Raw genomic sequence first — 17,785 nt, forward strand, 5'->3', positions numbered from 1 at the left:
ATCATTGTAAACATAGGCACCATTCCTCATTTTGCAGTAGGAAAAACAATATTCTGCCATTTGAGGGCTGGGTGTACGATGCTGCTGCTGGATTAAAACCGACTGGATAGTATAGGATAGGGACCTGGAGAGAGCCAAAATTAGCAGAAAGAGCCTTGTTCATTCCGTTTTCCCTTGCTTGACCAGTTACAATCCTAAATATAGGTACTTTGAGTGACCTCCTATAGCTAACAATGAGGGCTACTTCTCAGTAAACATTAAGGTCAGCTTGAAGGCCTCAAGGCAAAGTCTGGAGGAGCTTCTGACAGTGTTTCACATCACCAGGCTGTAGGAATACTCTGATTCCATTTTAAAAGTTGAAAGGGTTACACAATATGCAGGAGAGGTGGTTGGCAGAGTTCTTCCTTTTTAAAAAAGATTTATAGGCACCTTTTCAGCAAAGCCCCCAAAGCAACACAGAAATTAAAAATTACAATACAAACATTAAACACTTATGACAGAGGCACCATCCAATAGTGCCTGTGAACACTATTGCACAACTGCATCCTCCATGGCAATTGTATTAGTGTACTGATAGGGCTACTTTGGGGGAGAATCAGACTTTCCCAGGAATGAAATACCATCGGAGGAAAATAGTGCTGCAAAAACATGATGTTCCTGCAACTAAAGTTCAATCCCGAAGGAATATATCTTTATTTTCAACAACAGAGCAACAATGTTGTATTCATTGTGCAGAAAAGGTGATCACTTGAAAAGGCCTAATGGCACTCTGCACATGTTCAGACACTTTTTTCCATAGGCTGTCACATATTCCAAGGTTGAAGCGCACTTCAAATTTTGGAAAAGTAACATGAGCCTTGAGAGTTCTAGTCAACACTCAGGAAACAGCTACGGTTAGAGGCAGCGGTGACGCCAGGTAATTTTAAACCCTGGATTGCTGGTCCGGGTGGGGGGCTTAAGCAGCTTTGTGTATTGCTTCAGTTGTGAAGCACACAAGTAACATTCTCCTCCCGGCCACCACCTTTCCATGCTTTGCAACCGCTTCTGCATTCCGGATGTTAGAATGTCTGCCGACCCTGAGAAAAAGCACTCCGAGCATGTGCAGTTCGTCCTTCGGAGCTCGCTGAAACCACAGCACGATGGTGACTTTGGGAATAGTTCGCCCCGGCGCCGCCTCCCGCCTTCTGGGCGGCGGCGGCGGCGGCGGCGGCGGCGCCCTGACCTTTGGCCCCGAGGTCCAGCCCTGGCCGCCCTCCTGGAGGAAGGGCGAGCCCCGCTTCAAACCAATCCCAGCCTCCCTTTGGGATTCCGCTCAGCGGGAAGCCAGCCCGCGTCTTCCCGCGCTTCCAGTGCGCCCCGCTGCAGCGAGGGCGGCTGGCTGGGTGGCCCGCTTGTCCCCTCCCAGCCGGCGAGGGGAAGGCAGCGGCGGGAGCGGAGCGGAGCGGAGCGGAGCGGAGCGGAGCGGAGCGGAGGGCCGGCTGCAGCTCAGGCAGGCGCCGGAGGAGGGCTGGCCATGGGGGAATGCCTAATGCGGGACTGAGTGACAGCGTGCGGGCGGGCGGCTGGCTGGCTGGCTGGCTGGCTGGCTGGCGAGTCCACGGGACGCTGATGTCCACATCCCCGGGTCGAGGTAGGTGCCTCGCGGGCCTTTGTGGAAGGGCAGGAAAGCGTGGCTGCTGCCGGATCCGCGAAGTTTTCTCTCCCCGCCGCCCCACTTTCCTTCCTTCTTTCTTCTGCGGCCGCGGACTTCTTTCCCAGCAACAGCACCTGTTGCCGCCGGGCGAGCCTTCTTCGGGCTGCTGCTCTGGAGCTCCGCTAAGGTTTCTCTCCGCTCCGGTTTCCACCCAGCCCGGGCAGGGCTCCCCTTTCTGGGCTCAGGCAGAAGCGCCCAAGGAGGCGGTCACGGCCTCGCTTCGCTTTCCTAAGGCTGAGCGGGGAAAGTCCTGCGCTCGGGGTATCGCAACGAAGCCCACGACCGATCGATCGATGGATGGATTGGGAGCGGGGGGGGGGGGGTGTCCCGATCGGCCGCACTTCATATTCCGCCGTTGAGTTCGTATGTTTTTTCACTCATAAAGCATGAAATCATGACAAACGCGGAGGAGCCCCCCCCCCCCCCATCTTTGAAACCAACACTAAAAACACGTGTCAAGTTATTATCTTGTAATTACTGTTTGAGGGACTCGGAGAAAAACAACCGGTTGAGGCTATTATTTGCCATCAATGGCGATCAAACCTACCTGTAAAATCAATAGTAACAACAACAACAACAACAACGTAAATAAAAGCCCTTTTTGCCATTTCTAAGAATGGTTTACCTGGCTTCTAAGGTGGTGCTGCTTTGTATCAATAATATATTACGTTGCTTATTATGTTATTTATTTTGATCACAGTCCTCAGAACTGGTACTTCAGCATCCCAGTTTCTACATATACCTTCTGCCTTATAAATACTCCCCACACAACCCACACATCTTATGATAAGGATTGGGGTGTGTGTGTGGGGGGAGGAAAGGGTTGTATCTAATGTTAGTCTCACTTAGGGTAGACCCACTGAAATGAAGGGGATTTAAATTATACTAACATTGGACACAACCCACTTTATGCATGCAAATAAACTACAAATAAAATACAGAACACAGACCATCCATTGCATAGATGACACTCTTTCTGTATTGCACAAGTAGCTTCCATTCTTTAGGGTGCAAAAAAAAAACTGGAAACAAAGTATTAAAACTGGAAATGCTAGGAAAGAAATAACTTACAGAGCAGTTAAGGGCATGATGCCAAGTGCTCTGGTAAGCCTTGTTGATTTCGATGGAAAATCAAGCATGTGCTTAGCTCACAACTTGAATGAAATTCATGGGGTGTGCAGCCCAAACCTATGCATGTATACTATGCAGTAAGTCACACTTAGTTCAATGAGACTTACTCTCTAGTAAAAGTGCATAAGGTTACAGTCGTAATAGCGCTTAATTTTGGCTGGATCGTAAGGTATTAAGGCTGCAATCCAATGGAGACCTTCCCAGGAGTAAGTCCCACTGAACACCACTTCTGAGTAAGCATGCATAGGATTGAGCTGCACTGCTAAAATTGCATGCAAGTGTAATTATTGTTTTTGAAATAGTTACCAGAGCATGAATTAAACAAGCTTTAAATTCATTACCAAGTGTCTATGTAAACAACACTAATTCTTTCCTGTATTAACACTTTGAGATATGAAATAAATATATCACCGCGACTTAGGTTTGGATCAAGGCATCATCATGGACCTTTCACCATATGAAAACTAGCTTGAATCATATTCCAATGGAGCACAGCATTAAAGCTGCCATTTATTTTAAACACAATGTGGGAAGAGTTTTTAGGGCTAGCAACATTTCTTGTTCTAAGCAGCTTTGATTAGAAATTGCAAATATAACTAAAGGCACATGGAAATGTCTGGAAACTTTAATTAGTGTTGGAATGAGCCTAATATAACATAAGCCTTGGTTAAGTCTTTGTGCATTTTAAAATCAGGTAGGGAACAAATAGGGGCACAATTCAGCCAAAATGAAGTGCTTTTAGGTCCCGTTATTTTAAACAACAAAAGTGAACGCATTCTTACACAAAGAAATGAGACTTAAAAGTGCTTAACATGGGCTGAATCAGGTGCAGTGTTTGTATATAGAAAATATTTCCATCAGTCTAAAACACCTAACATTGGGCTTAACCACTGAACATGTTGAGAGCCCATGTCATTTAATTAGCATGTGGATTAGAATAGAGCCCTCCAACTTATGGAGAAATGTGCACATGTGAAATCTTTAAAGCACTTGCCAAATACACTTTAGTTACATTGGTATCCCACTTCTTAGGTAAAAACTCACCTGGGTGAGTTGGGTTAAATGTCTCTAGTTTTGTAGAGATGTACACAAATAATATTTGTGGAATTATTCATCTCTTAGGTTATTGACAAGGTAAGATTTTGCTGTGTTTTAAAATATTTAACTATAATATAACTTTGGAAAATATATTTGAAAACTCTCATAATTAGTATTGCTTCTATGGTACAACTCTCACTTCAAGTCAATAGAAGATATTAAAAAATTAGGAAGAGGAAATAATGCACCTTTACATTGAAATAAATACTGATGTTGCAAATTACTGAACTTGTGTTCATATTTATATATGTGAGCATTTTCTACTTATTTCAGTAGTACTACCATTTTTAACTAATTTACTGTGTGCTGTCCTATACATGTTGTCTACTCAGAAGTAAGCCCCATTGAGTTCAATGGGACTCGCTCTCAGGTAAGTTTTGTAGGACTGCAGCCTTAGTTTTTTGTGTTTTTAGTTCAGGATCACACCAAACAGAAAATTTCTTCTATCAGAAGTACTCTGAAAGCATATGAACATCCTAATTGTCAAGTTATTTGAGATAAAAAAAAATTTAATTTTATTTCTATCCTATGTTCTTGTTGAAGTGGCTTTGAGGGATATCAGATTGAAAGATGAGTGTCACTTCTGTGAAGCAGAAGGATTGTCAAATCAGAATAACTGGTAGGTCATTCTGCCACCATAATCCAAAGGATGACATATAATATATATTTATGTTAAGAAAATTATATATAAATTATCCTGTTCCTGGAAGCACTCGCACAAGAAATTCAGTAGTGTGGAAATCTGTGTTGTGTTACTTGAGAGAGAAAAATAAGGATAAGCTTTTAGGATAAGAAACCTGGAATGACTCTGGTCTCATTCTCCCCCCACCCCCGCCAAAGCAACATTAGACAAGTCTGTAGTGCTAAAAATACTACGTGCTGTTACCAAAACATTAAAAATGGAGTAATAACACATTTTATATTGCATTTGATATAACATTAGTGAAATTGCTGTGAGTTTCAGTACATCAATCAGTTTATACACAGAATTATTTCTTTATAATGCAATCCAAATAAAATGGAATAAACTGAATTGTTGAATTCATGTGGCAGTGCAAAACAGGACGATGCACTGTCCTTTGAATATTCTTAGGGGAACACTTTCCCTTGAACTGATACAACAAAACATCTCTGAGCTGAAGTATTTTAGGTTTGAAAAGGAATAGTGCTCCATCAAGTTCAATTTACATGAATATTTATTTATTTATTTATTTGTGACTGGTGTATCATTTCTCCCAAGAAGCTGGCTCCAGCCTCCCGCCCCATCTAGGCTGGTCTTGTATACTTGGAGTGCTCCAGGCTTTAGTGGGGATTTAACATGGCCTTAATTCAGCCATCTGTTATAGATTTGGCAGAGCAAAGTGATCTGAAGTATTGGTCGGAGTTTTAGACATTCCTGACATGTTTGAAAGTTGGGGAAAGAACTACCTTTGTGAATAGATTTTGAATCATTCTCAGCAAGGCAATGGTGCAGAAGTGGAGGAGGAAAAGAAAAAAGAATGCATGTAATTCCCATGAAGCCCAAGCTGTACTGTCCGCCTTGAGCAGCCTTGAAAGGCAATTAGCATTTCAACCAGCCAATTTGGTTACATGCAATGAAGTACTTGGGGTTTGTAATTTGCTTTCCTCCACTTGGTGCTGTTGAGAACTAGCCCTTGTGTAATCCTCTCAAAGTACTTTTCTTTCCAGCTTGGTTATTGTTGCTGATCTTAAATAACTAATCAACAAAGAGGGGTTCCTTGTCTTGATCTCCAGGGGTGCCATGGGGCAGAGAAAGCGAAATACTCCACTAATAAGGGAATGATTATAATGATTAAATAGTGGTTATTAAATTGTGGCCCAGATTACAAGGTTTAATTGAAGCTTAAAAATAATGCAGTGTTCTGAGAAAGATAAGAATGGGGATATCTTCCAGAGGAGGTTTTCCAAGGCTGTTTCCTTCAGTCAACAGCAAGGCAAAATCACCACATTCTTGTGATTTAAAATCAGACTAGACAAATGTGCAAGCATAATTGGTATGGTAAACTGGAGGTTAGCCACCCTCATCAAAAGGATGCAAATGGGTTTTTCCTTCCGCAGAACACAGTTCTGTGAGTGTATTCTAAGAAAATAAGCGGGACCAAAATCCCCCTAGGCTTTTTTTAAATTCGGTGAAGCATAATTGAATCAATTAATAAACTTTGGATATATTTATGTGATGTAAAGGAAGCCCAAAACTCTTGAATGCAATTGTTAGCATTTAAAGTATAATTGTACATTGTCAGACTCAGCTGAGTAATTTAGTATGACACTTCACAAACAAATTAATATGCAGGGTGGTTTATATAGGTTTATGCCTTTGAATGGAGCCACCATTCAGAACAATATTAATTCTTTTGTGTCAGGGCCGTTATAAGTCTCTGCAATTAAAGATAAATCAATAACTAAATGCAATATTGACGTTTTGGCACACGAGGGATGGTAATCAAATCCAATCATTTCTGTGTCTATTGAATGCAAAACTCTTATCTTGTTTCTCCTATGGAGGAGAGATATGGGGTTTGAAAATACCCCTGGAGTTTTTTTTTCAAAACAAATAGTTGAGGACAATCCTCAGGGTCTCAGGGGTACTCGTATATCTTTTATCCAAGAAGAAACTGATGTAATGGCGGTAAAATCTATTTCTGTCATTAAGACTTTTAATTATTGGCTTAGGGTGTAATCCTATGCATGTTTAGACAGGGAAAGGTCCTACAAATCTGAGCATGCCCCAGCCAGCCATGCTGGCTGGGGCATGCTGGATTTGTAGGACTTTTTTTCTGTCTAAACATGCATAGGATTGCACCCTTAAAGTACTTTCTTTTTCACATTCTCGTTTACCCAAGTCGTGTCTGGCAGACTACATGGGAGCCAGGCCAGCTAACTGTGCAACCTAGCTCCAAAGACTACTCCACACCAAATCCATCATTATGGCCTTTCTTTGGAGGATTTTTTCACTTTGAACTTCACTCATTTTAAATGAGTTTTTGGAGAACGACTCTGATGTGTTTCTGTCTAATCCAACCTCTGTGCAATCACATGTAACAAGATAGCTGCCTAGATTTAAATCCAAACTTGAATGTGAGAGCTATTTAAAGCTTATCTCCAATCCCACCTTCAAAATTGCCCTAACCAGACTCAGGATGCAACAGATGTCAACCATCATTTTAAAAGGGTGTTTAAACAAAATCCCATACAACTCCAGAGTGTGCCCAGGTGGCAGTGGGTCGATGGATGTCTTCCTTCATCATTTGCTTAACTGTCCTATTTCCTGCACAGGAAAATGTGCATTTTCCTTACGGGGGAAAATGCTTGGTCTGATTTTGAGACACCCCCCCCCTTTTTGTTCTTCTCATAATAAGGCAATTTTGACAGTGGCAGACTTTGCTCCCATAGGAACTAAACTTCAAGCCATTTTTTTTACTGTCTATAAGGAGTGATAAGTAAGTTTTACTGATTATGAACTGTTGTTATTGATGTGTTTTTATTGTTTTATTGGATTGTATTTTTATTGTATTCTTTGTTTATTTTGTTTTGTTATAAATAATGGTTGTAAAAATACAATTTTATTTATTTGGGTAATTCTTTTGTGAGTCTAAGAGCCCGATATTATCCTCTCTTCTTAAAGTACAAGGGATGAAAGCTCTATTTGCAGTGCAGGATCACAGCATGACTTAACTGGGGGAGCGGGGAGGACACTACTATCTTTTTCTGACTCATCCTAAGGTGGACTTTTTCAACTGATGGGAGCTGTAGCAACTACAAGGGTTCTCCCACCGCCATCCCAGTTTTAGCAACAAGCTGTGGAGAACTGGAGAGTTTTGCTCTACATACCTGATGTGATAGGATACCACAGCACCCTCTGCATCCACAGGAGCAACCTCAGGGGGACCTGAAATGGCTAAAAGTAATTTTAGAGAGCCAGTGTGGTATAGTGGTGAGAGTGTTGGACTGGGAGCAGGGAGATCTGGGTTCTAGTCCCTACTCGGGCATGGAAGCTCTCTGGGTGACTTTGGGCCAATCACAGACTCTCAGCCCAACCTGCCTCACAGGGTTGCTGTTGTGAGGATAAAATGGAGAGGAGAAAGATAATGTAAGCCACCTTGGGTTCCTTGCAAGAAGAAAAAAATTGGGATGTAAATGCAATTAATAAATTAAAAAAGTCAGGGTAGAAATATTTAATTCAATCAATACATTTAGATAAATATGACTGGGCTGTGCTTGAAATAATACCCTTTCATCCGTGTCACAAAGCTCTATAATTTGCCCTGTCCATCTCAGACATGCAGTTCATTTTAGAAACTAGAGTTAAACATGCCTCTTAACGAGAGAGAATTATGATATTCTGTTGCAAGCTAATAAATAGTGATCAACTGTACCATATTTTCAGTGCTGCTATATTCCCTGAGAAAAGTTTGATTTCAGGGGCATTTTTATCAGTTAATTGGAGAGTCATGGAGAGTCTACTGGGAAGGTTGTCTTAATTTTCTGATTTAAAAAAAAAATCATAAAAAGAGTTGCACCATAGACACAACCAGCTGTCTTTCTAAGGTTAACAAGAGTGCATGATTTCAAATGGTTCACCTCAGCTATTATATGTCTCAGCTATTGTATGTAAAGCCTGCAGTTCCATAGCTTTTATTTAAAAAGACTCAGTCCTTGAGGTTCTTATCTAGACTGTCTGAGATTACCTAATATAATGCATCCTACTGAGGATGGGAAAACTTATGCCCAATGACCACACATGTAGTAGTGAAAAGTGTGAGTTGGAGTTGTATGAATGACATAATGTGTGAAATGGCCTTTCATCAGAGTCAGCTGATTATGACATATATAGACCAGGTTGTGAACATGTCCATAATAAACATGCATAATGAAAGAGGAGTGTGCTATAGTATAGGGGTGGGGAGAGGGTAGATCAGGATCTATTGGTGGCTCTTTGGGTAGTTTGCAAAAGGGGCAGTATCTAGTGCTGCTGCTCTGCTTACGCAATTGACATGGCACTAGCATAAGCAACCTCTAGCACTATGCCAGAGTGTAAGCTGGGGTGACAAGTTTCCCAGGAAAACCCATCACTCTAACTTGTGCTATTGCTGTTGCACCAGAGGTTTCTTGTGGTGGTGCTACATCAAGTCTGGAAGTGGAGAGGCTTCATTGGATACTGCCCTAGATTTGCAAGGCTTTCTGATTTCTAAATGTCTAACAACAGCAACAACTAAAAGTGCTCCCACCCCCAGTTGTTTAAAAAGAATACAAAGGGGGGATGGACAGCAGTGGAATTTTATGTGAAAGGACTTGTGAGCTTGGTTCTGGTGCTGATCACAAATTCCTGGGCTGAGCATGTTCTCAGAAGTACCTTTTTTTCCTTAGCATATGTTGAAGAGGGCAACTAAAATGCTCAGGGTGCTGGAGCAGCTCCCCCATGAGGGAAGGTTACAACAGTTGTGATTGTTGGGGAAAAGGTGAGTAAGGGGAGACATGATAGAGGCATACAAAATTATGCATGGTGTGGAGAAAGTGACACCACTCACTTTAAGGGGAGACGTTTTTCTCCCTCTCTCATAATACTAGAACTCTGGATCACCCTGTGAAGCTGATTGTTGGCAGAGTCAGGGCAAATAAAAGGAAGGACTTCTTCACACAGTGCATAATTAAATTATGGAATTCGCTACCACAAGAAGTAATGATGGCCACCAATTTGGATGGCTTTAAAAGAGGGTTGGACAAATTCCTGGAGGAAAAGGCTATCAATGGCTACTAGTCTTGATGGCTATGTGCTACCTCCAGTACCAGAGGCAGTGAGCCTATGTACACCAGTTGCTGAGAACATGGGTGGGAGGGTGCTGTTGCACTCATGCCCTGCTTGTGGGTTCCTGGTTGACAGCTGGTTGGCCGCTCTGTGAGCAGAATGCTGGACTATATGGACCCTTGGTCTGATCCAGCATGGCTGGACTACCCCTGGTCAAGGTCATGCTTGTGCTGTCAGCACTCAGAAAAACATTTGTATAGTAAAATGTTCCTGTTTAAGCAAAAGCAATGCAGCATGAGAAAACCCTGCATTAGCAGTACTCCTGGCTGGACTGCTTCTGTAATGCTGATGCTGTAATGACACAGGATCTGTCTCTGTGTAACATAAACTACTATGGACTACCTGAAACCCTATCAAGTTTGAACAGTTGGGGAAGGATAGTGACTTTCAGGTCTTTCCCAGAGGCAGTTTCCCCAGACAGATAAACTGCCCTGTCATGTCACTTTCTCCCTACTCACTAAAATGGGAACAGCTTCGCTGATGGATGAGATGATGAGGAAACCAGTGTGGAGCTTTTATCTTCCACCTTCACCCACCCTTTAAGCCATTATTAAGGCCATTATTGAGGCCTGCTTGAACAAACCTCATCCTGCCCCCTACTACTTAAAATTGACAATGGTCTCCAGGCCTTAAGGAGATAAAGAACCAGAGAAATTGCCCTCCTTCTGTCTTAGTCCATCCTCAAAGCTGGCTCTTGTCTCTGAGTGGTGAACAGGCTTTGCTTCCAGTGCAGCACTTTACTTTTCTCCATGGCTATTCTCTTATATAAGAGAAAGTAAAGGGGTTCAGTCAGGAATATCATTGGGTTCAGCACTAAACCTATTCCCTGCCCCTGGTGTTCTCAACCATATTAAGAACCGTGTCCAATCCTATTTACATCCCTGCCCTGGGTTGTGTTTCTTGATCACTCTAGAGCAGCCTTCCCCAACCCGGCACCCTCCAGATGTGTTGGACTACAACTCCCATCATTGGCCATGCTGGCTAGTATTGATGGGAGTTGTAGTCCAACACACCTGTAGGGCACTAGGTTGGGAAAGCTGCTGAAGAGTATGATGAGGAAATGTGCAGAGACTGACAGATGTGGGGATTCTACAATGCACATTACACAGGCCTGAGGTACATAGAATGACCTTTGTACCAGCTCAAATCCATAATCGCAGGTACAGCTTTACTCATGCAACATAGTGATTTTCTGCTGGAGTGAAGTAATCATGTTATTGCTGAGTGCAACAGAGAGTTTTGAATCTTATGAACCTAGCAGTCGTCTTCCTCAAACAATCCTTATCCAGTTTTGTCCTTTAGAGGACAGTTTGAGAACACTGAACGAGAAGACACATTCTCTTGACTGAATGGCACAGACAAATTGTGAATCATTTCGGAAACCATCTGAACTTATTCATTGAATCAAAAAGTGCACACAAATAGTTAATAAAAATAGCATTGGCATTAAACGTTATTTCACAGGGGACAACTACTAAAAACAAATTGAAAATCGATATATTTAATCTTCTATTAATGACTAAAACAGAGCTTGATCTGAGCCAGGGTTAAGCCTTGGAACCTATTTTTAATGACAGGGCTTAGCTCTGGAACATGTGACATGCTGGAAACAACACAATAACAATGAAACACTATGGCTGTTGTGCACCAAAAGAGACTTACAATATTATAAGAAATATGTTTTATGTTCCAGAACTAAAGTAAGTCCCATTGAAGGACTCAGCTACAAAATTAGAAGCATAATTTTACATCTTCCTTGAGAGCAGTTGCTGTAAGAGAATAATTTATGTCTCGATATCTGTTCTCAGTTCATTTGAAGGCTAACAGTGCATGCAAAAAAAGAGGAGAGATAGTTAACTTCAAAAAAGACAATAGGGTATATGAAGTAAGGACAACATGTATATGCTAAATTACTTTGTTACGGTGTGACACTTGCAAGACATTCTGCTTTTTGTCCAAAACATATTTTCAAAACACCATACCTAACTGAAATAATTTTATGAGGCAATTGGTTGGCTTAATATACTTCTATGCACTTCTTGGAAGAAACCAATTAATTGTACAAATAAACTGTAGTAAGGAAAAATTCTTGCTAGCTGAATAATTGATGATATGATTAGAAGACTTCTCTTGTTCCACAGGAGTAACTGTATAGTTTTAGAATGCCCCTTAGCAAAGGTAATATAATGCAAGTAACTTTAAACGCCGTTACCTTGCTCCGTAAGGATCATGTTTGCATGATTATTTACTTGAGGCACACCGTGGGAAGATACTTGCTTAGTCTATGGCAAGCAAAACAGCTGAAGCTAAAAGGTCAACAGCACCCTTAGTTCATTGTGGATGATGCCTATATTTGCAGACAGAGAGATAGCATACATAGATTGCACTGTTTATGTTCAAGTTGCCATTGTACACTCAACTTAATATTTGTACTCTAGGGAGGAAACCAGTGGAATCACTTACAAAGTCAGAAATATGCCACATTCATTGACATTGATTAATATAACATACTGGATCAGTACAACCAGAGATATGTCGGTATACCATCGGAAGATGCCCAGGTCGGAAGATGGTCAAAATGCTACTGGGGAGGAACAGAGGATAAGTTCAACTAGCCCCAGATGTGATGACGCAGCTAGCTCAAAGCTGAAAGGATGTCTAGCAGCCAATGGTGCTGGTGGTGAACGACGAATCCGATGTTCTAAAGATCAACACACCATAGGAACCTGGAATGTAAGATCTATGATCCAGGGCAAATTGGATGTGGTTATTGGGGAGATGTCAAGATTAAATATAGACATTTTGGGTGTCAGTGAACTGAAATGGACTGGAATGGGCCACTTCACATCAAATGACCACCAGATCTACTGCTGTGGACAAGAGGACCACAGAAGAAATGGAGTAGCCTTCATAATTAATAATAAAGTGGCTAAAGCAGTGCTTGGATACAATCCAAAAAATGACAGAATGATCTCAATTCGAATTCAGGGTAAGCCATTTAACATCACAGTGATCCAAATATACGCCCCAACCACAGATGCTGAAGAAGCAGAAGTAGATCAGTTCTATGCGGATCTGCAGCACCTACTGTATAGTATGCCAAAAAAAGATGTTATTTTCATTACAGGAGACTGGAATGCTAAGTGTCAGGAACGCCTTGGTGGCCTCTCTCAGTAGATTCCAATAGAGACGGGAACTCTTTCCAAAGCTTTAATCCCATTACAGCTTAATGACTCTTTCAGATGCTAATCACCAGCGGCTAAAGCAAAGAAACAGCAGCGTGGACTACCTACGCTTCAGGCAGGCAGTTGATCCCTGTTTGAAAGTCACTTGAAGACCCAGAACTTATGGGCTAGGGAGAGATCCTCCCTCTTTCCCTTGGGTCCATGGGAGGCGGCCGTTGCTTGCGCGCCAAACGGGCGCTAAGCCTCCTTTCCGCAGCCTCCATCACTCATCGCTCTTTGTGTCTGCGTCGAGCGTCTAAGAAGCTCCCCTCCTGCACTCCCTCACTACCTGGGTCACTAACTATCTCTGGAATGCCGGCAGGAGGAATCTCTGCCAGGTACTGAGCCTGAGAGGGATGAGCTGGCTCCTCCACTCCCACGAATGGCTGTTCTTCCTCAGAATCAGAACTACTCTAGGGCTCTCTGGGCTCAGTTTCCACCCTGACACTAAGGTGGGTAGTCAAATGACACCTGGAATTACAGGCAAGCATGGTCTAGGAGAAAAAAATGAAGCGGGACATAGGCTGATAGAATTTTGCCAAGACAACTCACTGTGCATAACAAACACTCTCTTCCAACAACCTAAGAGATGACTTTATACATGGACTTCACCAGATGGTCGACACCGAAATCAGATTGACTACATCCTTTGTAGCCAAAGGTGGTGGACATCTATGCAGTTGGTAAAAACAAGACCTGGAGCTGATTGTAGTTCAGATCACGAACTTCTTATTGCACAATTTAGAATCAGACTAAAGAGAATAGGGAAGACCCACAGATCAGTTAGATATGAGCTCACTAATATTCCTCATGAATATGCAGTGGAGGTGAAGAATAGATTTAAGGGACTAGATTTAGTAGATAGGGTCCCGGAAGAACTATGGACAGAAGTTCGCAACATTGTTCAGGAGGCGGCAACAAAAAATGTCCCAAAGAAAAAGAAAACCAAGAAGGCAAGATGGCTGTCTGCTGAGACACTGGAAGCAGCCCAAGAAAGAAGGAAAGCAAAAACAGAACAGACCACGGAACAACGGACTGGTTTAAGATTGGGAAAGGAGTACGGTAGGGTTGTATACTCTCACCCTACCTATTCAACCTGTACGCAGAACACATCATGCAACGTGCTGGGCTTGATGAAGCCAAGGCTGGAGTTAAAATCGCTGGAAGAAACATTAACAGTCTCAGATATACAGATGTTACCACTTTGATGGCTGAAAGCGAGGAGGAGCTGAGGAACCTCATGACGAAGGTGAAAGAAGAAAGTGCAAAAGCGGGGTTACAGTTAAAGCTAAAAAAAACCCAAGATTATGGCAACCAGCTTGATTGATAACTGGCAAATAGAGGGAGAAAACGTGGAGGCAGTGACAGACTTTGTCTTTCTAGGCACAAAGGTTACTGCAGACGCTCGTTGCAGGTAGGAAATCAGAAGACGTTTACTTCTTGGGAGGAGAGCAATGACAAATCTTGATAAAATAGTTAAGAGCGGAGACATCACATTGACAACAAACATCCACATAGTTAAAGCAATGGTATTCCCCGCAGTAACCTATGGCTGCGAGAGCTGGACCATAAGGAAGGCTGAGCGAAGGAAGATAGATTAGGGATGTACGAAAGGCACTTACCTGGTCCCGCAGCTTGCTTCGCGGTGGGGGGGAGGCGCTTCGGTTCTCCCCCCGAAGTTCAGGCCTGGGGGGGAGGCGCCCCGCCTCGCCCGGCCGAAATTCAGGCCGGGGGGGGAGGCTCCCCGCCTCGCCCGGCTGAAATTCAGGTCAGGGAGAAGCGCCCCGTCTCCCCGGCCGCGAAATAAAGAAGTGGACCCCCCCCCGTGATAGGCTATGTAACGATTTAAGTAGCCTATCACGGCTAGATTTCCACAGTCAGCCGTGATAGGCTACGTAAATCGTTACATAGCCTATCACGGGTGACTGAAAAAAAAAAAAGTGCGTACACAAATGGCGGTGCCCATGGGCACCGCCATTTGCGTTCCTTATTTGGTCCCGGTAGTCTACGTAAATCTTTACGTAGACTAATGGGACCAAATAAGGAAAGCAAATGGCGGCGCCCATGGGTGCCGCCATTTGCGTACATGCTTTTTTTTTTTTTTTCCAAAGTCACCTGTGATAGGCTACGTAATGATTTACGTAGCCTATCACAGCTGACTTTGGAAATCTAGCCGTGATAGGCTACGTAAATCATTACGTAGCCTATCACGGGTGTTTGGTTTTTTTTTTACTTTATTTTGTAATGGCGGCGGCGGCAGCCGGTCGGAAGACCGGCCACTGCCCCCGACAAACCGCCGCCGAACTCCCGCCGGGACCCGCTGCCGAGAGGGACATTCGAGGGAGGTAAGTCCCATCCCGGGGGGGGCGGGGGGGCGGAGAATTTCACCAACAATTTCGGGGGGCCAAATGCGTTGGCATTCGGCCTCCCTGAGATTCGTGGAGAAATTCTCCGCCATCCCTAAGATAGATGCTTTTGAACTGTGGTGCTGGAGGAAAATTCTGAGAGTGCCTTGGACTGCAAGAAGATCAAACCAGTCCATACTCCAGGAAATAAAGCCAGACTGCTCACTTGAGGGAATGGTATTAAAGGCAAAACTGAAGTACTTTGGCCACATCCTGAGAAGACAGGATACCCTGGAGAAGATGCTGATGCTAGGGAAAGTGGAAGGCAAAAGGAAGAGGGGCCGATCAAGGGCAAGATGGATGGATGATATTCTGGAGGTGACGGCTCGACCTTGGGGGAGCTGGGGGTGGCGACGGCTGACAGGAAGCTCTGGCGTGGGCTGGTCCATGAAGTCATGAAGGGTTGGAAGCGACTGACTGAATAAACAACAACAAATGTGCTAGGCCAGGCCTTCATTTGAAGAATCAAAGCCCCATTCAGATGTTCACCCTCACATGATGGCATAAGGGATGTACCCATTGGCCCCACTGCCACCGTCATGGCTGTGCCAGCTCACACCCCTGCCATCTGTGTGTTGGGGGGAAATGTTGTAGAGCAGAGCCTGCTCAACGGGCCTCGGCTCTCCCTGTGATGTGGAACCAAACCCAGATTGTGCACATTTCCACATCATGCGAGTAGCTTACACAAGTAGAGCAGGTTCGCCTTATAGATGTGCTCCGTGCACACGTGGACTGTGGTGGGAGGGTTGGAACAGGGGGCTGTGGCTATGGTTCCGCCCTTCTCCTTACATGATTGCCAGTCGTGTGAGGGGGAATGCCCCAGTCAGGCTGGTCTCTGCTATTAAATTGTTGTATTTGTTTTGTTTATTTGGAGTATTTATACCTCACCTACTAACCAAAGTTCTCAAGGTGGCTTACAATATATTAAAATACAATAAAATAGCAAAGATATATACAATTCCCCTGCCCCCCCCCCTCAAGTGTTTCAGCTGCCTTCTTGCTATTGTATCTCTAGGACCAGGATATTGTCCTAGAGGAAATAACCCCAGCCTAAAATGGCTGTTGAAGCGTCCCTGTGTTATCTCCCCCCAAGGCCTACCCATCCCCATTTCAGTGTATTTATTAGAGAATGTGGCTGTGGAGCTACCATTGCCAGTATTGTCACATTTCACATACCTCTGAAGACACATGCTGTTGTGAGTTATCAATCCACCAGAGAAAGCATTTGAGGCACGCGCACGCACACACCCTGCCATCTCCAGTGCAAAAGTAGCTGCGTAACATGTTGAGCAGTTGCACAGCAGCCAACAAGGAAGTCCTCCTTTCTCTCCTTGATTAAAATCTGGACCCCAGAAAGTTGCCTCAGTTGACCCAGTGATAGAGCTGTCCATGGTAATCACACGTTCTAATAGTGAATTCAGCTGGTGAGTGCCAACAAGATTGCAGCCAAAACAGGGCCACTGAAAAACAAGGAGGTATCGGCATATTTGGGGAACCCCAAGTTTAGCAGAAGTACAAAAACATTTAGGGGGAAAAACTTCTAATGGGCCCAAAAGCAAACTCCACGACAACCCCCAAAATAGCCCAATGAGAAATAAGAATGCACAGTGGCCACAGAATGCTGGGTGTGTCCTGACGAGAAAACCCCCCCCCCCGAAAACTGTGGGAGGAGGGAGAATGGAATGGAGTACCCTGGAAGAGAGCATAGTAGGCTGACTGACTAGAATACTAAAAAGGAGCATTCCATACTGCAGCATTTTATTGCAAGGACAACTTGTATCACTCTATAAGCTATCAACAGGTAAGAATCAAAACTTCTTGGTTCCCTGTTCCACTCATGCATGGACTACATTGCTGGTCCTGGCAGCTATATAAAGAAAGGCCCATGACATTCCCACCCTGTTTTCTAATCAGGCTCAAATATTGTTATGCGAGCTCCCGTCTTCAGTCCCAGCTTCTGCCAACCTAGCAGCTCGAAAGCAAGAAATTCCAAGTAGATAAATAGGTACCGCCTCGGCGGGAAAGGTAACAGCGCTCCGTGCACCTTGGTGTTCAGTCATGCCGGCCACATGACCACGGAAGCGTCTTCGGACAGCGCTGGCTCTTCGGCTTAGAAACGGGGATGAGCACCACACCCTAGAGTCGGACACGACTGGTTGGGGACACCTTTACCTTTAAGAGCTGGTATTTACTTTAACTGGGTTGTAGGTACTGTTCAACCAAATTTTCCTTCCCATCCTCTAGATGTGTGCTGTTCTTCAATTGAACCATGTTTCTTGCAGTACAGTCATAAGTATGTTTACTTGCATACAAATATCACTGTATTCAGCGAGGCTTACTCCTAGGGATGTGTGCATAGGATTGCACTCTTAAGCTGCAGCCCTATACTCACTTGCCCTGGGAATAA

The 17,785-nt window shown here is 43.7% G+C and overlaps 1 protein-coding gene across 1 annotated transcript in view; it reads left to right on the forward strand.

Moving 5' to 3' along the window:
• The first annotated feature begins 1,184 nt into the window (after window positions 1–1,184).
• The window catches only part of ADGRV1 (adhesion G protein-coupled receptor V1), a 391,637-nt gene continuing 375,036 nt past the window's right edge, over window positions 1,185–17,785 (forward strand). The window contains exon 1 of the mRNA XM_084833645.1: window positions 1,185–1,630. Within this exon, the coding sequence (XP_084689771.1) occupies window positions 1,522–1,630 (109 nt within the window). The 5' untranslated portion in view covers window positions 1,185–1,521. The remainder of the gene's footprint in view (window positions 1,631–17,785) is intronic.

The sequence above is a fragment of the Heloderma suspectum genome, chromosome 2 (genome assembly GCF_057233095.1).
Source record: "Heloderma suspectum isolate Gila_16-S chromosome 2, 16-S_ref, whole genome shotgun sequence".
Lineage (NCBI taxonomy): Eukaryota > Metazoa > Chordata > Lepidosauria > Squamata > Helodermatidae > Heloderma > Heloderma suspectum.